The sequence below is a fragment of the Pan troglodytes genome, chromosome 7 (genome assembly GCF_028858775.2).
Source record: "Pan troglodytes isolate AG18354 chromosome 7, NHGRI_mPanTro3-v2.0_pri, whole genome shotgun sequence".
Lineage (NCBI taxonomy): Eukaryota > Metazoa > Chordata > Mammalia > Primates > Hominidae > Pan > Pan troglodytes.
In genome coordinates this window covers 49,957,018-49,981,166 of record NC_072405.2, presented here as the reverse complement: position 1 = coordinate 49,981,166, position 24,149 = coordinate 49,957,018, and the positions used below count along the sequence as shown (strand labels likewise).

The 24,149-nt window shown below is 51.2% G+C and overlaps 1 protein-coding gene and 1 non-coding gene across 20 annotated transcripts in view; both read left to right on the top strand.

Moving 5' to 3' along the window:
- The window catches only part of ANK1 (ankyrin 1), a 240,387-nt gene extending 216,238 nt beyond the window's left edge, over nucleotides 1-24,149 (top strand). For 5 of the 19 annotated variants that reach the window (XM_016959393.4, XM_016959394.4, XM_009455249.5 and 2 more), the window contains 6 exons: nucleotides 6,403-6,961; nucleotides 10,634-10,931; nucleotides 15,466-15,549; nucleotides 17,262-17,402; nucleotides 17,648-17,782; nucleotides 23,443-24,149. In XM_016959393.4, coding sequence (XP_016814882.1) covers nucleotides 6,403-6,961; nucleotides 10,634-10,931; nucleotides 15,466-15,549; nucleotides 17,262-17,402; nucleotides 17,648-17,746 — 1,181 coding nt within the window. In that variant the 3' untranslated portion in view covers nucleotides 17,747-17,782; nucleotides 23,443-24,149. Of the gene's footprint in view, nucleotides 1-6,402; nucleotides 6,962-10,633; nucleotides 10,932-13,924; nucleotides 14,395-15,465; nucleotides 15,550-17,261; nucleotides 17,403-17,647; nucleotides 17,783-23,442 lie in introns of those variants that run through there. The other 14 variants (XM_016959397.4, XM_016959399.4, XM_063817057.1 and 11 more) reach the window with 9 other exon arrangements.
- MIR486 (microRNA mir-486) lies at nucleotides 18,698-18,764 on the top strand. Its single transcript, NR_035814.1, has one exon. It is a non-coding gene; the product is annotated as a microRNA mir-486 (primary transcript).

The window sequence follows — 24,149 nt, the reverse complement described above, 5'->3', positions numbered from 1 at the left end:
GCAAAAGGATCAAACTGCTTCCAAGTAACTTAACTGCGTAACAGAACAAAGCTCAAGCATACACGGATACAAAAACATCCAGCACTCCACAAGGTAAAATTCGCAATGTCTAGCATCCAGTTAAAAGTAATCAGACACACAAAGAGGCAGGAAAACAGGATCCATAAAGCGGAGAAAAATCGATCCATTGAAACTGACCCAGAGTTGACAAAGATGTTAGAATTAGCAGACAAAGGACTGGGCATGGTGGCTCATGCCTGTAATCCCAGCACTTTGGGAGGCCGAGGTGGGCGGATCACCTGAGGTCAGGAGTTTGAGACCAGCCTGGCCAACATGGTGAAACCCTGTCTCTACTAAAAATACAAAAAAATTAGCTGGGTGAGGTGGCAGGCGCCTATAATCCCAGCTACTCAGGAGGCTGAGGCAGGACAATCACTTGAACTCAGGAGGTGGAGGTGGCAGTGAGCCGAGATAGTGTCATTGCATTCCAGCCTAGGCAACAAAAGCGAGACTCTGTCTCAAAACAAACAAACAAACAAAAAAAGAATTAGCAAAGATAGTAAAACAGTGATTGTAACTGTATTTCAGGTATTCAAAAAAGCTAAGTAGAGACATGGAAGATATTTTTTAAAGGCCCAAGCCAATCTTCTAGAGATGAATGTGTAGGATCAATACACTGGATGGGATTAGACATTAGACACTGCAGAAGAAAAGATTGGTGAACTTGACAATACAGCAAGAGAAACTCCAAACATTTTTCTTTTCTTTCTGTTTTGGAGAAACACAAAGTGAGCTATGGGGCAATTTCAAGTGACCTAATATGTGAAATTACAGTTCCCAACAGAAAAGAAGGAAGAAAAAGTATTGTAAGAAATTCGGGGCTGGGCACAGTGGCTTATGTCTGTAACCCCAGCACTTTTGGAGGCCCAGGTGGGCGGATCACTTGAGGTCAGAAGTTCGAGACCAGCCCGGCCAACATAGTGAAACCCTGTCTCCACTAAAAAAATTACAAAAGTTAGCCAGGCATGCTGGTGCATGACTGTAGTCCCAGCTACTTGAGAGGCTGAGGCAGGAGAATCGCTTGAACCCAGGAGGTGGAGGTTGCAGTGGACCAAGATTACATTACTGCATTCCAGTCTGGGCGACAGAGTTCTCAACGCAAAAAAAAAATAAAAAGAAAAAAAAGAAATATGGACAGAAACTTGCCAAATTTGATAAAAATCATGAAGACATAGATCCAACAAGTTTGATGAACCGCATGCACAGGAAACACGTGAGCAACTCTATCAGGGCACATTATTAGCAGACTGGTCAAAACCAGTGGTGAAGAGAAAGATCTTAAAAGCAATCAGAGGGAAAAAAATGTGTTATGTACAAGGGAACCAAAATAAGATTCACATCAGATTTCTTATTAGAAACAACACAAGCCAAGGCCGGGCGCAGTGGTTCACGCTTGTAATCCTGGCACTTTGGGAGGTTGAGGTGGGTGGATCACTTGAGATCAGGAGTTCGAGACCAGCCTGGGCAACAGGGTGAAACTCCATCTCTACAAAAAATACAAAAATTAGCCGTGTATGGTGGTGCGTGCCTGTACTTTTAGCTACTCAGAAGGCTGAGGCAGGAGAATCGCTTGAGCTCAGGAGGCAGAGGTTGCAGTGAACCAAGATTGCACCATTGCACTCCAGCCTGGGCAACGGGAGTGAAATCCTGTCTCAAAAAAAACAAAGAAAAAAGGAAAAAAAGAAACAACAGAAGCCAGAACATGGTGTGGCATCTTTAAAGTATGCCACATCTTTAAAGAAGAAAGAAATAACATCTCCAAAGTAACCTAGACTTCTATACCTAGCACACGTAACTTCAAAAATGAAAGCAAAATAAAGACTTTTCTACCTTAAGAAATTAGAAAAAGAAGAGTAAATTAAACCCAAAATCATAGAATAAAGGAAATAATAAAGATCAGAGTGGAAATCAGTGACACAGAAAGCAGAAAAACTTGGAGAAACTTAATGAAACCAAAAGCTGGTGATTTGAAAAGATCAATAACATTGATAAACCTCTAGCCAGACTGATTATGAAAAAAGAGAAGACCTGCAGATTACCAATATCAGGAATAAGAAATATATACTACCTATAGAATATCTACAGATTCTATAGGTAGTAAAAGGACAATAAAGGGATATTATGACAATTTTGTGCCAGTAAATTGGAAAACAGGTGAAATCAACAAATTCCTTGAAAGACACAAACTATCAAAGCTCACTTAGGAAGAAATAGATATAGCCCCATATAAATGAAAGACATTAAATGTATGGTTTGGAACATTCCTACAAAGAAAAGTCCACGCCCAGACGGCTTCACTGGTGAATTCTACCAAACATTTAAGGAAGAAATAACTTGTTTAGAAAATTGAAAATGAGAAAATACTTCTCAATTAAGTTTATGAGGCCAGCATTACCCTGATATTGGGAAGAAAGACAATTAACAAGAAAACTGCAAACCAATATCATTTATGAACATTTATGCAAAAAATCTAAACTGAAATGAACTTGGATTATTACCTTGTATACAAAAATCAACTCTAAATGGGTCATAGATTAAATGTAATATCTACAACTATAAAACTTCTAGAAGAAAACATAAGAAAAAAACCTTAAAGATCTTGGTTAAGGCAAAGATTTCTCAGATACAACACCAAAAGCACAATCCATAAAAGAACAAATTGACAAGTTGGGCTTCATCAAAATCAAAACTTCTGCTCTTCAAAATACACTGTTAAGAAAATGAAAAGACGAGCTACAGACTGGGAGAAAATATTGGCAAATAATCATCTGCTATAGTATTGGAATATATAAAGAACTCTCAAAACTTAATAATAAGAAAACAACTCAGTTTTTAGATTGAGCAATAGATTCGAACAGACTTTTCACCCAGAATATATACACATGGCAAATAAGCACATGAAAATATGCTCAACATCATTAGTGATTAGGGAAATACAAATTAAAACTATAAGGAGGTACCACCACACACCTAAAAGAATGGTTAAAATTAAAAAGGCTGGCCATATCAAGTGTTGGTGAGGATATGGGGGAACTGGAACTCTCATACACCACTGGTGGGAATGCAAAATGGTACAACCACTTGATCATTTCTGACAAAGTTAAACATATACCTACTGTACAATCAAGTCATTCCATTCCTAGCTATTTACCCAAGAGAAAAGAAAGCGTTATGTCCATACAGACTAGCATCTTTATTTGTAATAGCCACAAACTGGAAGCAGCCCAAATGTCCATTGGCAGGTAAATAAATTTACAAACTGTGATATATCCATCCAAAGGGCTATGGCTTAGCAACAGAAATAAATTATTTATACATGCATCAGCATGGATGAAACCCAAATTGACTATGTTGAGTGAAAGAAGCCAGGCTTTAAAAAAAGAGAGAGTGCATACTGTATGAATCCGTTTATGTAAAATCCTGGGAAATGCAAACTGATGTGTAGTGGCAAAAAGCAGATCAGGGTCACCTGGGAATGGTTTGGGGTTGGCAGAGGGGGAAAGGGCAGGGAGAGATTACAAAGAAGCTTGAGGAGACCTTTCCAGGGTGACAAATGTCCTTTTTCTTCTTTGAGGTGATGGCTTCATGGGGGTACACATGTGTCACAACGTATCAATTTACCCCCTTTTAAAGATACACACTTATTGAATGTCAAACATACCTCAACAAAGCTATTTTTAATAGAGATTAATGGCAAAGTCTATGGAAAAGACCAAACTTACTAGCTGTATGGCCTTCCGCAAGTTGCTAAACCTGTAGTTTCCTAATCTATAAAGTAGGAATTATATTATTTTCCTCATGTGGTTGTTGTGGCAATTAAAAACATGTTAGATATGTTTTGCACTAAAAATACGCTCAGTGGCCGGGCTCAGTGACTCAACCCTGTAATCCCAGCACTTTGGGAGGCTGAGGCAGGCGAATCACTTGAGGTCAGCAGTTCGAGACCAGCCTGGCCAACAGGGTGAAACCCCATCTCTACTAAAAATACAAAAATTGGCCAGGCGTCATGGCGCATACCTGTAATCCCAGCTACTCCCAGTGGAGAGGCTAAGGCAGGAGAATCACTTGAACCTAGAAGGCAGAGGTTACAGTGAACTGAGATTGCATTACTGCACTCCAGCCTGGGCGACAGAGCAAGACTCTGCTTTAAAAAACAACAAAATGCTCAGTAAGTGATGTAAATAATATAAAATGCTCGCAAGAGTAATAAGAAAAATAATCATCAGTTGACCCCAAAATTTCCTGATTTTGTATATCTGGAGGGTTTTCTATGAAGGGTTTGAAGGCCATGGCCCTGGTCAGCTATATAATTCCTCAAGTCACAGTTTCATGTACAGTGACTTGGAGTTCAGTTCATGGTAAGATGTGACCCACCCATTTCACCTACTCTTCCCACTCCTTCCTCCTTTTTCTTCCTAGTTTGGCCAGAGCTAAAAGGGGTTTCCCTCAGTCTCTGCCGCTGTGCAGCCCTTCTCCCAACCACCCCACCTTCACGGGCTCATCCTCCCCGCTCATTTGGGACCTGGAACCAAGTAGGCTTGCAGGGAAGAAAACTTCCCTGGGAGATTAAGAGAATGCATGCAGAGTACACAGCATGGCTCCGGGCACGTTGAACACACAGGTACATGTTAACAATTGCAGTTCCACTGAATGTGCCTGAGGTCTTTCTGTTCCAGCTGCTGGGTCCTCTCACACACCTGGAGAGCTCTTCAGTGGTCATGGGGCTAGTGGAGGCCCAATCCTGTTGTAGGAAAGGGTGGGGCGAGGAAGGCAGGCATCAGCCCTGTCCTCATGGGTTTGCATTTCTGAGAACCGCCTTAGCGAGGGACCCTAGGACAGCCTCAGAGATGGGAGGGAGCAACAGGAGCTGAAGCTGGGAAAATGCCATGAGACAAGAAGCTGTCCCATCTGTGAGTGTGTGGGTGAGAGAGAGTGTGTGAGTGTGTGTGTGTGCATGTGTGTTTGGGGTTTGTCATCCCCATTCCCATAGCACAGTGCCTGGCATGTAATCGGACCTCTCTTATTTTGGTTGAACAGTGAGTGGATGAGAATAAATGGAGCTAGTGATGTAAAAGCAGGGGAGCAGGTGATCAGGAGCTGAGGCCCCGAGCGGAGGCTGAGGCCCCGAGCGGAGGCTGAGGGGGCAAGAAAGGAGCCCGCCTGGCTTGAATCAAAGCACAGCCCGGGGGCAGTTGCATGTGAGTAGGAGTGGGGGTAGGGGCTGAATGGCAGAATGGAGCATTTGAACTAGGTTTGAACTCTAGGCTGGGGGTGTCTGGACATCTCTCAATGGCAGGAAGGTCCCTAGAGACTGCAAGGGGCAGCCCTGCCCATTCCCAGGGTCCCCCTCCAGCTCTGTGGGCTTTCCAGCTGCTGTAAGCACGTACTTGCTTCCTGGTTTCCTAGACAGGCCAAGCCCATTGGAGAATCTTGTCTTCTAGTCTCTTCTCCCACCCACAGAGGCACCTGCTCTGAAGGGGCATCAGAGTCCTCTTTTTCCTGTCAATGCACGGGTCATGCACTCAGGGCCTGAGCGAGCTGGCTCCCATCCCACCAGGTCGGTGCTGACCTGCAGCTGGGACAAACAGCTCAGGGCTCTTGGACACAGGGTTTTGGGGCAGGCAGACCTGGTGCCTCTTGGTGCCTTCTGACCTTGCCCCTTTTGAGCCCTAAGAGCCCTCCCCTGTAGCACTTTAGATCGTGCAGTTTCTGGAACCAATAGGCAACTTGAGGAAAGTGATGCCTGGCCACACCAGAAGGTTGTTTCCCATTTGACCACCACAGTGAGGTCTATGGGTGTTTAGTGTACCCTGATAGGCCCCTCAAGGGCAGCCTGGTTACTACCCCTGGTTCTGGGTGGCCTTTCCTTCCCTTTAAGGTACATCCCTGAGAACCTAAGAGCTAAGCTAAAGTGAAGTTTTGAGTAGAGGAGCAACGTCTACTTCTGCCCAGCCATGGAGAAGTGGAGCTTTCATGGGATCAGAGACAGATTGGAGCACAAGTCCTTTGGATAAAGGCTTCTTTGTCTAGTGCTCTGAACTGGATAAGAAAGTCCAATCTCCTCTTCGCCATCCAGCAGGGCGCTCCCCCATCTCTGCCTCACACCCTGGCTGCCCCCACCCAATTCAGAGCCTTGCTTCTCTTGCCTGGATGCCCAGGCAGCAGCCACAAGGCCTGAGCATTGGGCCTGGAGCTTGGAAAGCCCCCAATCCACCCCGAATGTGCATGCATCTCTGTGGCCGCAGCTGCGTGTGTGTGTTCGTGCGTGTGCGTGGACCTGCACGTGAATGCGTGGGACAGGAATCACTGCTGGAGCATGTTGCCCTCTGTCTGCCCATCCAGGTTACTCCTCACTGCAGGACGAGCTGCTGTCCCCTGCCTCCCTGGGCTGTGCACTTTCCTCTCCGCTACGTGCAGACCAGTACTGGAACGAGGTGGCCGTCCTAGACGCCATCCCCTTGGCGGCCACGGAGCATGACACCATGCTGGAGATGTCTGACATGCAGGTGTGGTCCGCGGGCCTCACGCCTTCTCTGGTCACTGCTGAGGACTCCTCTCTGGAGTGTAGCAAGGCTGAGGACTCTGATGCCACAGGTCACGAGTGGAAGTTGGAGGGGGCACTCTCAGAGGAACCGCGGGGCCCCGAGTTGGGCTCTCTGGAACTTGTGGAGGACGACACAGTGGATTCAGATGCCACAAATGGCCTTATCGATTTGCTTGAACAGGAGGAAGGTCAGAGGTCAGAAGAGAAGCTGCCAGGTTCTAAGAGGCAGGATGACGCGACAGGTGCAGGGCAGGACTCAGAGAATGAAGTGTCTCTTGTTTCAGGCCATCAGAGGGGGCAAGCCCGAATCACACATTCCCCCACCGTGAGTCAGGTGACGGAGAGGAGTCAGGACAGGTAAGAGCTTGACTGCGGGAGCAGGGTCCCTTTTTGTCTTCTGGGCTCCTGGGTAAGATTATGCCTGGCAGTGAGGACAGAGGTGTCGATGCCAACCCTGACCCTGGGTTCTAATTGCACAGGAGCACATACATTCAGTCTGGCAGATGCCATATATAAGAGCATAGGTGCCATCTGCAAAAGCCAGTGCCTCCCCAAGACCCCACCAGGTATGCCCGGCAGGAGAGACCCCGAGGAGCACTGGGAGAGCACACATAGGGACATATGGGCGCCGGGAGGGCTCACTTAGGGACATTAGGGCACCGGGAGAGCTCACTTAGAGACATGAGGGCACTGGGAGGGCTCACTTAGGGACATTAGGGTGCCTGGAGTGCTCACTTAGGGCCATTAGGGCACTGGGAGGGCTCACTTAGGGACATTAGGGCACTGGGAGGGCTCACTTAGGGACATTAGGGTGCCTGGAGTGCTCACTTAGGGCCATTAGGGCACTGGGAGAGCTCACTTAGAGACATGAGGGCACCGGGAGGGCTCACTTAGGGACATTAGGGTGCCTGGAGTGCTCACTTAGGGACATTAGGGCACTGGGAGGGCTCACTTAGGGACATTAGGGCACTGGGAGGGCTTACTTAGGGACATCGGGGTGCCAGGAGAGCTCACTTAGTGACATTAGGGTACCTGGAGTGCTCACTTAGAGCCATTAGTGCACGGGAAGGGCTCACTTAGGGACATTAGAGCACCAGGAGGGCTCACTTAGAAGAGCAATCATGAGGCTGGGGAAGACCGTGGGTCAGCTGCTGCTGGAGCTGGCGTTCGGAGCTCCTCTCCCCTTGCGTGCTTCCGGTTGAAGGCCATATTTAGTTGAAGACCATATTTAGAAGCACCAGTACCCAGGGAAGTTATTTGTGTGCAGTCACACAGCCTGCATGTGACGGAGCTGATAATGGCGCCCTCCCCACTTACCCCCTTTGAAGGAGGGGCTGGTGGGCTTAACTGGGGCGGGACGGAGCTTTCAGCTGTAGAGCAGTGGGTGCTCTCTTCCCCAAGCTTCCCGCACTGAGAAGACCCCGCCCTGTGCCGCAGCAGAAAAGCAGCGTCGGCAGGTCAGGAGAAGGTGATGCATTTCCCAGACACTGCAAGTCTGCGGCTGAGGACCAGCTCACCTTGGAGCTCTCATCGTCCCATCTGGGCCAGGGCCCACACCATGCCCCTCTGCTGAGTGCAGGGAAGGATGCCAAGACAAGCCAGGCCCTTGCCATTGTAGAAAGAGATGAGACAGACATGAGATGGGGCTTACGTTGTCCTCCTGGGCTAGCACAGGAAGCGGATGACCGAGGAATCCCCTTTCCTCCAGGTCACCTGGCTTGCTAAGTTTTCCCTAAAGTAGGGACATGGTTCTCGTGCCCCCAGGCAGCTGTTCCAGGCCCCCACCCCAAGGAGCTCAGGGCTGGTCAGGTAAAGGAAAGCTGTTCTCATGTCCTTTCCCCACCTGTGTGACCCCTCAGTCCCACCTGTGTGACCCCTCAGTCCCACCCTGAGGCCCAGGCTAGTGGGGCCATTCCACAGGATCCATGCAGCATGGCCCCAATACCCTAACAGGAAGGGAAAGGAAGTAGTTTGGAAGTTGAGACAGCAAAGATTTAATTTTTTTTCCTACACAAATCTTTGGATTCATGGGGAGGATTGAACAGATGGAGCTTAGGCTGGTTTAAAGTGAAATAGTGGCCTTCCCGGGAGAGAGACACCTTCCTGGGATGGCCATTCCTTCAACAAGCATTTATTGAGCACCTGCAGGGGCTGCATGCTGGCCCCTGCATTACCGCAGCAGTGTTGCTAACTGGGTTCATGAACGCCTGGGCTCTAGGCCTATTTTGTCACTTCCTGGTGCTGTGACCTTGGTCAGCCTTCTCATGGGGACAGATGAATTTCATCCACTTACTCAACAATATTTATTGAGCGCCTACTGTGTGCCAGGCACCAATAAAGAGTGCCTGGGTGCCAGCATTGAATGAAACAGAAAAAAGTCTCTACCTGCAAGAAGCGTGGTTCTAGCAGGGAAACTAACAAGAAACAAGATAAAGTAAATAAAATTAGAAGTCATTAAAACAGAAATTCTAGATAATACGTGCTAAAAAGAAAAATCAAGCAGAGAAGGAGGACAGGAGGTAGGCGTGTGTGTGGAAAGAAGGCTGACTGGAATTACAGATGGGTGGCCAGGGGAGGCCTGCGTGAGTGCCAGCTGAGAGACTTCAAGGAATTGAGGGTGAGGGTGAGGACATCTCAGGGAGGATGCCCCACAGAAGGCCTAGCCCTTTGAAGGAGACCGTGCCTGGCGCGTGCCCTAACAGAGTAACCAAGCCCATGAAGCTAGGGAGGGAATGGTGAGCAGGGTAAGCTGCACCTGCCTTGAGAGGAGGCTGGCGCAACCTGGCAGAGAAGCAGGAGGTGTGTCGGGAGGAAAGGGCTGTGGGCTTGTGGGCTGGGACGGCAGCGGTGGCCGTGCTGAGAGGTGGGCGGGTGCAGGGCATATTTCAGAAGCATCTGCTAACAAATACAATGTGGGGTAAGAGAGAAAGAGAGGGGTCAAGGAGGGCAGTGGTGTCCTCGACCTGCCCACTGCAAGGATGAAGATACCAGGGATGGCAGCAGGGATGGGGTGGGACAGGCTAGGGGAGAAGATTTTGAGTGTGGATTGGATCGCACTGTCCTGGAGATGCCGAGTAGAGATCCAAAGTAGACCTGTGAGCCAGAACCCATCTCTACAAAATTTTTTAAATAGCTGGACATGGTGGCGTGTGCCTGCAGTCCCAGCTACTCAAGTGGCTGAGGCAGGAGGATCGCCTGAGCCCAGGAGTGCAGAGCTGCAGTGAGCTGTGATTGTACCACTGCACTGCAGCCCGGGAGACAGAATGAAGCCCTGTCTCAGAAAACAACAACAAAGTAAAGATGTGGAGGAGGCAGCGGGGTGCACACAGCTGTAGGTCTAGGAGGAGAGCCAAGCTGGAGACACACATCCAGGCACGCTGAGTGTAGAGATGGGCTTTGGAACCATGGGATGAATGAGCTTGCTTAGGAAGTGGATGTGGACAGCGGTGAGGTCTGAGAACTGCACCCCGAGGTGCTCCTATGTTCAGAAGTCAGGAAAGCTAGGAGGAACAAGCAGAGGACACGGAACAACAGCGGCCAGAGAGGAAGGGGGAGACGCCAGGCTAGCACCTTCCAGGAGCCACGGGAGAATGTGTCTCGAGGGGGAGAGAATGACCACCTTGTCAGATGAGGACTGCTGAGTGGGAAGGGCCTGGAGAGCAGAAGGAGGTGGTGGCAGAGTTTGAGGATGTGGGATGAGAGTGTGGAGGCCCCCAGTGTTTGGACCATTAGGGTGAGCCAAGTGCTCTGGGAGCCCCAAGGGCAAGCTGTTCACCCACAGGGAGGGACCAGTGGCCTTTCCACCTGGACAGCATTAGATGGGCCACGTGTACCCCTCTGAACCACAGCAGTGAGGTGAGCAATGTGCTCATGCGCCCCTGACCTTTGGAGGGATGGGAGGATGGTCTGTGTCCTTGATGAGCCAGAGCTCTGGGTGGGGAGAGTGTCTAGAAGGAATGAGACTGATGGGTGACCAGGTGTCTTTTCTCTCTCCCCGGCCGGCCATCTGCTGCTTCTTCTGGACCCCAGACTGCAGGACTGGGATGCAGACGGCTCGATTGTCTCATACCTGCAAGATGCTGCACAAGGTTCCTGGCAAGAGGAGGTCACGCAAGGTCCACACTCATTCCAGGGAACAAGTACCACGACTGAAGGGCTAGAGCCCGGTGGATCTCAGGAGTACGAGAAGGTCCTGGTGTCTGTAAGTGAGCACACGTGGACAGAACAGCCCGAGGCTGAGAGCTCCCAGGCCGACAGGGACCGGAGGCAGCAAGGCCAAGAAGAGCAGGTGCAGGAGGCCAAGAACACCTTCACCCAAGTGGTGCAGGTGAGAGCCCGAGGGGAGCTGCGTGCTGCTGTTCCTTCCCAGCATCAGAAGGGGCCGGGACTCCAGGGCTGCCTCTCAGGCACTCAAGCCCTGAGCTAAGCATATCCCCTTCCTTTAACACTTGTGGTGGTGCTTCCCTTTCTCTAGAAGTCAAGGGCAAGGCCTGCCTTTCTGCCTCCTGGAACCCTGCTAAGGTGCCTGTACCTGTTGGGCAGCTGCTGATCAGAGTGGCTGAGCAACTTGCTCAAGATCACAGTTTCAGAAGTGGGCTCTAAGCTAGGTCTGGCTGACTCCAAAGTTGTGGCTTTTGTTGGTATAATTGTTCTGTCGCGTTTTAGAAAGGGCTAGGAACCCAGCACTGGGCGTTGGGCTTACTCTCCTCCTATGGTGACCTGTGTGACGTGCCCAAGGCGCTCTCTTCCCAGCACCTCAGGGTCCTCACTGGTAAAGGAGGGAGTGATTGGAATGTCGCCAAAGTTACTTGGCTCTGGAATTCTGTGGCTATTCACGTGGACTCTGGATGGCGGTCACCAAGTAGAAGAGGGGCCCTGGGATAGAGAGAAGCCTCCTCTCCTGCTCCTGATTTCCCAGGCCTCTCCCTCTCCTGGCCCTCCCTCCTTTCTTCCGCTTCCCCGGATTCCCTTCGAGTTTGCTGAACTTTAGTTTGTTCGATTCAATCCCCCTTCCCCATTCCCAGGCCCCATGATGATCTACTCGTGGCCAATCTTGCTTCATCTGCACCCCCCACTTTCTCCCACCGACTATTATTTGGAAGCATATCCTGGCCATCGTATTAATGGGTGTCTTTTCCATTTGTGTTCTTATAAAACATGCACCGCTGTTCTCCACATGTGTGTGTTTAGTATGTACATGAACGACATGCTCTGTCTCTGTTTTCACGCCTCATCCAGGCATGGTGCTTCCTCCTCTCCTCTCCTTCCTCTCTTTCTTTCCTTCTCTCCCTTCTTTCCTACCTGAACCTTAGACTCCAGGACTAGGGTGGCTCTGGAAGGAAGGCCCTGAGCTGCCAGCCATAGAACTGCTAGGAATTCAGTCAGGTTTTATTTAGAATGCTCCCCTGCCAAGTATGTGCCCCGGGCAGGGCCAGCGCCTGTGTGCACTCCTCACCACAGGCGGCCCGTCCGTTTCTTCCATCAGGCCCTCCTGGGCGCCTAGTTCTCCTGCTCCCAGAGCACACATGATCTTAACTGGGTCTCTTCTCCTGAATCCCTGGGGAAAGAGAAAGACACCTACAGCACTTTTTTCCACTGCCCCTCTGTGGTCAGCCTTTGGTGAGGGGAACTGGAAGGGCCTTCTAGATCACACATCCAACTCCCTCAATTATAAATGAGGGCACTGCGGACCAGAGGAGCCAAGGGCTTTCTCCAGGGTCACACAGTGGACCAATGTCAGGGACCAGGAGGGTCCAGATCCCTCAGTTCCCAAGCCCTACATCCTCACATCCAGCATGCACGTGCAAGGCCAGCATGCCCAGCCCGGAACTGGAGATGCCGATCAGAGGGCCTGGCAGGCTGCTGCCGGTGCCCATCTCACAGGCCCCGAGGGCTGATAAGGATGCCCTTGAAGGTGATTGATGGTTTGCAAAGTACCCACTTATTAGCATTTCCACCTGACCTCTGAAAACAGTGATGGAGATAGAGAGATTGCATGTAACTTGGGACTTGGGAGGTGGCCTGAAATGACTGTGACCCAGCTGATTTCTCTGAGGACTTAGGAGGATATATCTGAAGTTGGACTCTTCTTGACTGGGCCAAAACCAGATGCTTCCCCGGCTTCTTTGCACATACTTTTCCCCGTGCTTTCTTGTTGAAATAAGCAGCACTGTGGAGTGAGAGGCATTTGGAATGTGACTCCTCCGTTTACTTACTCCTCCACCTAGGCAGAATACTTTGCTTCTGTTTCCTTTGTGTAAAACGGGAAGACGATAGAACCTCCTTGGTTAGGATTGTGGTGAGGTGTCACTGAATTAATGCGAAATCCACATAGAACCATGCACTATCACAAGCGTTTGCCATTATTATTCATAGTGTTAGCATTCATAAGCAGCATGATTGTCCCAGCAGCCTTGAGAAAGGGTGGGGAGAGCACTTTAATCCGTGCTTCACAGATGAGGAAACTGAGGCACAGAGAAGGTCCCCAGCCTTCCCAAGACCCCACAGTAGGTGAGTTGCAGGGTTAGTCTGCTGTGTCCCAGATCTGTGTTCTTTCTGCCATGCTGCATTGCCACTCAGAGAGGAACAACCTGATCTAGAAAGTGAAATTTTTTCCAGCCGCAGCTGCTGCGGCTGCATTTGTGAATCAGCTCTGTAAACGCAAGTTTAATACACGTTGTTCCTGCTCAGTGGGCGTTGATAGCCCAGCCCTGGAAGAGCCTTTAAGAACAGGCCTTAAATAGACACACCAGCTCCATGCTTCAGTTTTGGGAGGCTGTACCCCATAAAGGAAGGGTGCAAGGGCCTGTGGGCTGACAGGAATTACAGACCGGCTTCCAGGTGGCCCCACCACCTGTGCTGGGCCCCTGCTGGGCTCACTTGACTGTCCCTGAGCCCATCATTCACCCTTTTGGAGCAATTTTTGAAACAGACCGCTAAGTACCCAGGGTATTAGCTGGTCTCATCCCTACCATGCCGGGGAACATCATTTGGATCACCACAGTAGCAGCCCAAGGAGACACACAAGTAGCTGCTTTCTCGGACTGTATTATTTTCTGAAAGTAAGAAACTTTCCCTGGGCAGAACTCTTTCTAGTTCCCATGGGGATGGGCAGGATAGGCGAGAGGCCCGAGCCCCCACTTCCAGGTCTCTGGGCAGGGCGGGGTTAGGCAGCAGCGGGTGTCACTCACACAGTGACTTTCACTTGTGCTTTCAGTGCTCAGGACATGGGCACCTGCCGGCTTCCTTCTAGCCAGGTTGGACAGCTCCAGCAGCTGGTTTGGGGAGCTAAAATTATAGGAGCGTGATGTCACCCGGGCCACTCAGGGCAGAGCCTGGCTGCTGGGCAGAAGGGCACTTGGGCCGGGCTGCTTCAGCCGAGAGGGCCATTCGGTGTCCTGCCCACAGAGAGAGAAACAGTGAGAGACCAAGAGAGCAAACCAGAGAGATAGGGAGGGGGAATGCAAGGGGTCCCTGGGGGACTCAGGAGTCCCAGTGGAGAATGAGAGGCAGACCCCCCGTGGTGGCCGGGCCCCTGGCTGCCAGAGGACCGGGCTGGTGAGGAGGCGAGGATGTGGACTTTCGTCACCCAGCTCTTGGTCACGCTGGTGCTGCTGAGCTTCTTCCTGGTCAGCTGTCAGAACGTGATGCACATTGTCAGGGGGTCCCTGTGCTTTGTGCTAAAGCACATCCACCAGGAGCTGGACAAGGAGCTGGGGGAGAGCGAGGGCCTCAGTGACGACGAGGAGACCATCTCCACCAGGGTGGTCCGGCGGCGGGTCTTCCTGAAGGTAACCGCCTGGCAGGAGGCCGGCAGGGCTGGCGGTGTGGGCGCCGGAGGCCAGGGCTGAGGGGACGCTGCTGTGGGGAGCTCTGGACCCAGAGTTGGGAGACGCTGGAGGAAAAGGACCAGGAGGCCCCCAGGGATCATGTTCCACCCTGGGAGCCAGAGTGTGTGTGCGCCCACCAGAACCTGCCCTCTGGTGCCCAGTGCGTTGTGACAGTGACATTAAACACTCAGCTTTGGGTCTCGGGAGGCTGCGCTGGTCCTGTTTCTTTCTTTGTTTCTTTCTTCTTTCTCTCTTTCTCTTCTCTTCTCTTCTCTTTTTTCTTTTGTTTTTAGAGATGAAGTCTTGCTGTTTAGTCCAGGCTGGAGTGCAGTGGCATGCTCATGGCTCACTGTAACCTGGGCTTACTGTAAATTCCTGGGCTCAAGTGATCCTCCTGCCTCAGCCTTCTGAGTAGCTGGTACTACAGGCACACACCACCATGCCTGGCTATTTTAAAAAAATTTTTGTAGAGATGGGGGCTCGCTATGTTGCCCAAATTGGTCTTGAACTCCTGGGCTCAAGTGGTCCTCCGGCCTTGGCCTCCCAAAGTGCTGGGATAGCAGGCGTGAGCCACCATGGAATTGCACCCGGATCGTCCTGTTTCTGTCACCAACTGGCTCTGGGGTTTCGAGCAAGTCACATTGTGGGTGATGCTGCCTGTCGAAGGGCTTTTCTATACTGCAAAGTGCTGTAAAAATAGGAAACAGGTGCCTCACTTCCTCTCTCAGGGCCTCCTCCGTCAGACTTGCATAATTGCCCCCATTTTGCCGGTTCCCAGGGGGTGTTGTGAGGGCCAAGTGCACAATTGTGAGCTCGACCGTTCGTCTTCAGGCCTCCCAGATCCTCAGGGGCGCAGCCCATGCCCTGGGAGCCCTGGCATGGCTCCTGCTACATGCTGAGCTGGGTTTCCTGCTGAGGGAGTTATTGGGCCATGGCTATTTTGGCTACTGCTGTTTCATTTCCTCTTCCTCCACTCTTCCTCCCAGACTCCCACTCACCAATCTTGCATTTTCTCCCTTTCTCTAATTCCAGGGGAATGAGTTTCAGAATATTCCAGGGGAGCAGGTGACAGAGGAGCAATTCACGGATGAGCAGGGCAACATTGTCACCAAGAAGGTGGGTGCAGAGTGTTCCCCTCTGTGCTGGGGAGAGGCAGGTGGGCTAGAAGCTAAAAGGTGGTAGAAGCCAGTGGCTTCTCCCTGCTGCCCTCACAGCAGGTGAGCACAGCCAGGCTGGCTGACCCCATGCTCAGGAGGGATGGAGGGCCCAGGAGCTGGGAGCTTTGGTCATCTGCAGTCCAGTCATGGTGTCCTCACAACTGCTTTGTCTGAGTCAACCTGAATAGCTTCTGCTGCTCTTTTCCAGAAGGGCCAGCCCCCAGGAAACATCCCAGACCTAGTCCCATGATGCCTAACCCTGAAAACAGCTGTTAAACAAGCAGTTTGAGCATCCCTGGCCTACCATGGGCCTCCTCAAATAAAAAGAATGTGGGCCGGGTGTGTTGGCTCACATCTGTGATCCCAGCACTTTGGAAGGCCAAGGCAGGAGGATCGCTTGAGCCCAGACATTTAGACCAGCCTGGGCAATATGGCAAGACTCCATCTCTAAAAAAAATTTTTAAAAATAAATAAATACACACACACACACACACACACACACACACAGACACACACACACAAAATTAGCCAGGCATGGTGGCGCATGCCTGTAGTCACAGCTACTCAGGAAGCTGAGGCAGGAGGATCACTTAAACCCAGCAGTTCAAGTCTGCATAAGCTATGATTGAGCCACTGCACTCCAGCCTGGGTGACAAAGTGAGACCCCGTCACAATAATTAAATAATTAAAAGGAAGTGAAAATGCATTGGATTGGTAGCAGATATTAATTCAGAGACATGACCTTGCCTGTCAAGTGTGGGGCATGGTGCTAGCTATGGGTAAAATAGAGGAGGAGCTGAGGCAGGATCTCAAATGTGCTTCTGCTTAGGCGCAGCTCGCATCACCCTTGAGCAAGGCTCCTTGTGCGTCTGTCTTGCCTCCTGCACTGTGAGCTGCTTGCAGGCAGGGACAGTGTCTCACTGATGTTTCACCTCCCACTCAGAGCACATGGCAGATACAGAGTAAAGGGTTTGAAGATTTGGACAGGTGAATACGGGAATGGGTGGGTGAAAAAGAGATGCCCTCTGCCCTTAGGCGCATGGGAGTAGAATGGGGAAGAGCACAAACTCCCATCCATATCAAAAAGCAAAACAGAAGGCTGTGGGCTCGAGGGGGAGGTCACACCCAGTCACACCTTGGTCATGAAATGACACTGCCAAGGCCCCTTCAGGGCTGTCTAGCAGAGGGTTTTCCATTAAGCAATGGGGCAAAGGCTGTCCCTCTTCTTGGCCTCTCAAGGAGGGGCTCCTAGGACAAAAGCTACCTCCCCCTCGGAGCTCACTCCTGGGACCTGCTGTTCTGAAGCTCTGTCTTGAGGGCTTGACCAGCCCCCACCTTTTTTTTTTTTTTTTTTTTGACACAGAGTGTTGCTCTGTCAACCAGGCTGCAGTGCAGTGATGCAATCTCAGCTCACTGCAACCTCCATCCACCAGGTTCAAGTGATTCTCCCGCCACAGCCTCCTGAGTAGCTGGGATTACAGGCACCTGCCACCACACCGGGCTAATTTTTGTATTTTTAGTAGAGACAGGGTTTCACCATGTTGGCCAGGCTGGTCTCAAACTCCTGACCTCAGATGATCTGCCCATCAGCCTCCCAAAGTGCTGAGATTACAGACATGAGCCCCCGAGCCCGGCCTAACCAGCCCTTTCCTCCTTCCCTTCCTTTCCCAGATCATTCGCAAGGTGGTTCGACAGATAGACTTGTCCAGCGCCGATGCCGCCCAGGAGCACGAGGAGGTGACTGTCGAGGGGCCCCTGGAGGATCCCAGTGAGCTGGAGGTCGATATTGATTCCTTTATGAAACACTCCAAGGTACTGAGGCGCCCGCGGCCCTGGGGGACCCAGCGCCATCACTGCTGCCTTGCTCTGCCCGTCTCGCCGGGCCGTCTGCGTGACACCTCCCTCCACTCACCTCTTTACGAGCTCTCTCTCCAGTCTCTCTTCTCCCTGGTGGGCAGTGTGTCTGCCACCTCCGTGTGGCCTCCTTTCGATCTTCTGCCTGTGTTCTGCCCGTCTTTGCGATCTGTCCTGCTTTCTGTCTCTGCTGCTGTCTGCAGGTGGAGCTGAGAGGGAGTGGCCTACAGCCGGACCTGATAGAGGGCAGGAAGGGGGCGCAGATAGTGAAGCGGGCCAGCCTGAAAAGGGGGAAACAGTGACCCCGAGCCGCTCTCCTTGGAGTAGCCTCTCGGGAGGTAATGCTGCCCTTCTCATCCCCTCTGCATGGCCTGGTCTTCAGTGGAGTGGCTGCTCCCTGTCTCACCCTATCCCCTCCCAGCCACCCCAGCATGATGTGGGACAAACAACTTGTTGCTGTGTCTTGAGGCAGAGATTCTCACTTCCCAACCCTGCTAACAGTTGGCTCTGAACCCCAGCTTCCTCATCAAGGAAACAGAGTTAATAATATCCACTTATCAGGGACCGCATGGTTTTGTAAGAATGCCTTTTGGGCCGGGCACGGTGGCTCATGTCTGTAATCCCAGCATTTTGTGAGGTCGAGGCGAGAAGATTGCTTGAGGCCAGGAGTTCAAGACCAGCCTGGGCAACAGAGCAAGACCCCATCACAAAAAAAAGAAAAAAAAAAGCCAGAAAGAAAAAAATGCTCTTTGAAAAGTAAAAGCACTCTGTAAATCTAAGTGGTAATATTATCTTGGAAACCAAGCAATGGGGATCTAGAAAGCAGTGGACAGGGCACTGAAGAGGACAGGAGAGTTGGTCTGGGCTGTGATGCTTCAACATAAGAGCTCCAAGACTGAGGACTGGACTGTCTCTTGAACCTGGAGCCCAGCTACAGTTCTCACCAGGCCAAGGCTTAGCTTCTCCTTGGTGTTTTGTGAAACACGTTGCTCCCTTGCTTTCTAGGAAAGGGCTGAGCCGACAGGCCTAAGGGGTGGACGACGTGCTTTCTGCAAGTCAGGAGACCATCAGGGTTGGGGCCTGGGCCGTGGTGCATGTGTGTGAGCATGGGGCAGTGTGGCCACGGAGCAGGGGCATGCCGTGCCGTGCCGTGCCATGAGGAAGGGACATGAAGATGCTGTGCGACCGTCTCCAGCAGGTGTGTGTGGTGCTGGGGGCTTCAGCGGCCGGCTCTGATCTCCATCCTCCCTGGGGCATCCTGTACTGAGCTGCCCCGAGGCCCTTCATGCTGCCCAGCTCGGGGCAGCTCAGTACAGGATACCTCGGGGTGGGAGTCAGCAGGAGGTGAGGGGGCATGGTGGCCCCAGTGCAGCACTAACCAGGTTGTTACCATTCACACCCCAGGGCCTGACTCTGGGACCGAGCAGCAAGGAGGCTCTAGCTTTCTGCATTCGGCAAAAATCAGGGCCCGCTGCCTCCTGAGCCACCAAAAGTGCTGACTCTGGGCTTCCCAATATATCTCAGCACTTGGGCAAAAAAGAGGACTGGCAGATCCAGTTATAGGATAAAATTAGACCTGACACCTCAGCAGCTTAAGGAGGTCACCGTGTTAACCCCTGCACTGCCAGGGGTCCCACTAGGCTGCTGGTTTAGAAGACTCTGAGTAGCTGCTGTTGGGTCCTGGAAAGAACCCAAAGATGCAAATAATGTTTAAAAGCAGCAAAGGGAAAGGAAAAGTACACTTTTCTGACTTATTTTTCTTATGGTAGCAGTGGCGGCTGTGGCTTTAAATTTCTCTTTGGCTCAGGTTCTATGGATGCTCCTGAATGGGAGAGAGGCAGCCCGAAAGCCAGGCTAGGGGGAAGGAGGGAGCCTTGAATTTCATTTTAATTTGCTCTAAGTGATCTGCAATGTGGCTGAAGCCCCCCAACCTCAGGTGATTAAGGACCAGACCACACTAGCATGGGTGTCAGAAACACGGAGCAGCCTGGCTCTGGGACAGCACTTGGCCCTCTGTCAGTGACAGGCACAGGGACAAGTGTGAGGGTGGCAGGGGGGTGGGGCGGTGGGGCGAGAGCAGTGGTGAGGGAGAGGCGGAGAAAAGCTCCTGCCGAAGTCCCAGAGGGTTAGGGGACAGCATTAAATGCCCTACCCTCCCAACCAGGGCAAAGGCTACAGAGAAGACGGTTGAGGGCCCAAAGGCTTCCTAATTTACTACCCGCATCCCCGACAAGCATGTACAGTCGATCCTCATCATTCACGGATTCTGCATTTGTGAATTCGTCCACTCGCTAACATTTATCTGTAGCCCCAAAGCTGGCGCTCACCGTGCTTTGGCTCATTCATGGACACACACACAAGGGCAAAAAGTTTGAGTCGCCCAACACATGCAATCCCAGCTGAGGATGAACAATGCCACACTCTGCCTCTGTGCTTCATACTATAAATAAGTGTCCTCCTTGCAGCTTGTGTAGTGCCACATTTTTCACATTTTTGGTTTCATTGTTTAGAATGGCCCCTGAGGGCAGTGCTGAAGTGCTGTCTGGTGTGAAGTGCAAGAAGGCTGGCATGTTCCTTAAGGAGGGAATGGACATCAGATAAGCTCTGCTCAGGGATGAGTTAGAGTGCTTGTGGTGGTGAAGTCAGTGTTAATGAGTCAACCCTATATATTACATAAGGCGTCTTGAAACAGAAACGCACCTAAGACAAAGTTATGTATTCATCAGTTGACCAAAATATTGTGGCCAGAGGCTCATGGGAGCCTAACCTTGTATTTCCCTTAGGAGCAGTGGTTCAGTATTTGCTAATTCCATGTTCACAGCGACTATTTATTTATTTATTTATTTATTTATTTATATTTTGAGAGGGAGTCTCGCTCTGTCGCCCAGGCTGGAGTGCAGTGGCACTATCTCGGCCCACTGCAGCCTCCATCTCCCGGGTTCAAGTGATCTTCCTGCCTCAGCCTCCTGAGTAGCTGGGATTACAGGCATGTGCCACCACCCTTGGCTAATTTTTGTATTTTTAGTAGAGACGGGGTTTCACCATGTTGGTCAGGCTCGTCTCGAGCTCCTCACCTCAAGCAACCCGCCCTCCTCAGCCTCCCAAAGTGCTGGGATTACCGGCATGAGCCACTGTGCACAGCCTCAAACAGCGACTAATTTATAGAACAGAGCTATCGCAAATGGCTGTATTTGTTTCAGAGAGTGAAAGCTGGAGCTTGTGAGTCTAGAATCAAGGCCTCCTCCTGCTTCCAGGTTGTATGGCCTTAAGTCATTTAACTGCCCTAAGCTTCAGTCTCCTCAAGGGAGGATGAAAATATCCCTTTCGAATGTGCTACACTTCAAGAAAAAGGTTTAGAAATAATAATGGTAACTGTGAGCACTGATGTGAAGAGAGTAAATAAGAACATATATGCTCCGGGACTCAAACAATTGCAGGTCTTGTTTGTAGTGTGACTCGGAGCAAGTCAAATGACTTCCCTAAGCCTCAGGTTCCTTAGCCATAAACTAGCAATAATGCCAGCATTTCCCTTGTAGGATGGTTATGATGGTTGCTGAGTTTATGTTTGTGAAAGGGCTGTCTAGGGCCGGGCATAGTGACTCATGCCTGTAATCCCAGCACTTTGGGAGGCTGAGGCAGGAGGATAACTTGAAATGAGCCTGGGCAATGTGGTAGGACCCTGTCTCTACAAAAAAAGTTTAAAAATTAGCTGGACATGGTGGCATACACCTGTAGTTCCAGCCTCTTGGGAAACTGAGGTGGGAGGATCGCTTGAGCCCAGGAGTTCAAGGCTGCAGTAAGCTATGATTATACCACTGCACGCTAGCCTGGGCAACAGGGCAAGACTCTGTCTCTAAATGAAATCAAAATAAAGAATGAAAGAGACTCTTTTCTAAGCTTTTGAAAGGTGAGGGGACACAGGAGAAGAGGCCAGAACAATGCAGGAGTCCTGGGCAGAGTGAGGTGGCCTAGGTCCTCATCTCACCCCTGCTCTTGCCACTGTGCCTCTACAGTCTCAGTTTACCAAGGGATGAAATGGGCAGTCATGCCAGCATGATCTCTGAGGTCTGAACTTTCTCTTCTGCTCAGTGCCTGGGCGGTAAAGTAGATGGGAGATCCTAGCCTGTCTTTCCCAGGCTGCACATTCCATGATGGTCTCTTATTTGAGGAGTACTTCTTGGGGCAGGCACCGTGGGGAGCACCAGGAGGCTGTTCTTGCCCTCAGTGTTTCTAATCCAGTCAGGGAAATATGCAGACATCAAAAAGCACAGATGGACAGAGACGGTAACATTTCTAGAGCCAAGTAATTGTTTGCATTCATACAATGCTAAGCACCTATGTGTCTTAGCTTTTTTAAACATCACACCTCTCTAATGGGTAGGTCCTGTTACTGCCCTCATTTTACAGCAGAGAAAACTGAGTCACAGAGCAGGTAAGGCACTTGACCGAGGTCAGGCAGCATGGGACTTGAACCCGGGTGGTCTGGCTCCAGAGTTCATGCTCTTACCCATTCGACTCTGCCATCTCCTGAACAGAAAAGACAGCTTTTTTCTTTTTTGTATTTTGTATTTTTACAAAATACAAAAGGGAGAGCTTCCAGAGTGGAGAGGGGCCTGCTCCAGGAAGGATCAGGAAGGTTTTGTGGGGTGGAGGTATTGAGGGCGGCAGGCAGAACCTCTGCAGAAAAGAGAATGGAAGGCAGCCTTGACAGAAGCGTGACCGAAGGCAGAAAACAGGAGGGTAGAGCGTGTTCAGAGGCTTAGAGGAGACAGTCAGACTTGGCCGATGTGATGGCCCAGCAGTGATGAAAGCATCTTCCCTCTATGGTGGCAGCACCGTCCACCCACTGCAGCAGCAGTTCCTGGCTTTACAGTTCTATAGCAGCCCCTGGCAAGGAACCCGGCACCACCCTCCCATCCCTGGGGAACCACCCAAGAGCTGAGTTCTCCCTACTCCCTTCCAACACTCCTCCCCAACCCCTTCACCTGGAGGACCCAAGACAGCTCTATGTCTGGGGATGGCTCCACCTCCGAATGAGCTCCTGCCTCCCTGTGTCACTTCCCACCCTGCCCAAGAGATTGTCACCTCCTCCTTATTGAAGCATCCTCCTTTCCCCAGTGGTCCCAGGGCCCCTGCAGATAGAACATGAGTGGCTGGTCTTGAAAACATGGAGTTTTCACCCCAGGTTGGAGGCTGGAGGCCCCATGGGGGCAGGAGAGGTTTCTCTCTGCGAATCCCAGGCTGAAGAATGTGGGCTTAGTTCCTCCAGCAAAGCTGCTCTTTTCCAGCCTAAGACTCAATACAGGAGGAGGAGAGGAGGATGCATCTGCTTTTCAGAGATCTCTGTCCATCTGAGGGGCATGGGGAGAGCAGCCAGAGGCAGCGGTCAGGAAGTGCTGTGGGCCAGAGCTGAAGGGGAGCTGTCACCCTTGAGGCATGAGCTCCCAAGGCCAGGGAGCACGTCCGCTCCATCCCTGGGTCCCCAAGGCTGGCGCATGGCGGACATCAGTGTATGTTGGCAGAGCTGAACTGAGAAAGTGAAGGCCTCACCTAGCCTCACCTAGCCCCTTCTTGGCACAAGCCCTGGCTCAAGAAAAATGGCCCTTCCTAAGTACAAGGATCTGCTGGGGGATGTCTCCCCAGGTGACCACATAGGCACGGGGGCCTCTGCTCCTCTCCAAGGGCACAGAGCACAGTGCTCTCCTTGGCCCATACAGAGAGGCATCCTGGAGCACTTGCGCACTCAGAAGGAATTCATGAGGCCTGGGTGGCGGCTCTGAGGAACAGCCTCTGCATAGGGAGCAAGAGAAGGAGGGCGGCATCTCAGGAAGTCGGGCTGCAAGTGCAGCACCCTCAGCACATCGCCCTGCCTGGGGAGACTGCTTTTCCTGAGTCAGATTCGGCCTGAGCTGCCAGCACAAAACTCTGTGTGTGGGGTTTTTGCTGGACGTTGCACTTTTGCATTCTAAGTGACTCCTTCTCTCTTTGTGTCTCCCAGGATCACACCTCGACACCCAACCCCTGAACCCCACACACTCTGCCATGCACACAGGAGGAGAGCTGGACCTGAGGGCCACCGCAGCGGTGCACACGTTCCTCTGGGCTGACGGCATGACCTCTGTAAGGGACTCCCGCTAGTCTCCTCTTCGCATGAATGACTGACTGTAGACGCATGACCTCCAGGCTTCAATCCTGCCTCTTGCAATGACAGCTGATCTGTCGGAACCAGGACACAAAAGCAGCAAGAAGCGGGGAGAGAGAGGGATAGAAAACAAGCGCGGGAGAGCCTGCGAACGCAAAAGTGAATGAGGGCTTTTTGTGGCTGGGGATGGGTTTTGGTTTTGGGGTTTTTTTTAAAATTGTTTTGACTTCGTACAGGGTACTTTTTCCCAACCTCATCTGTCAGAAATCCATGTGGGCTTCCTGGAAAGAAAAAAAAAAAAAAAAAGGAAACTAGGCATGAAATCAGTTTAACACCTTAATCTTAAGCCATGTCCTCATCTGCCCACCCTCCCCAACCCACACACCTCCATTCCACTTGTGACACCCCCTCGACTCCCTGGTGACGCTCCTCCCAGATCGCTCTACATGACATTCAGGACACACACACACACACACCATTCGCCTCCACTGAATCTACACACAGATTTTACTGTGACATCTGAAGCTGTATAGACTCTGCTGTGGATAAATTGGAATTTTTTA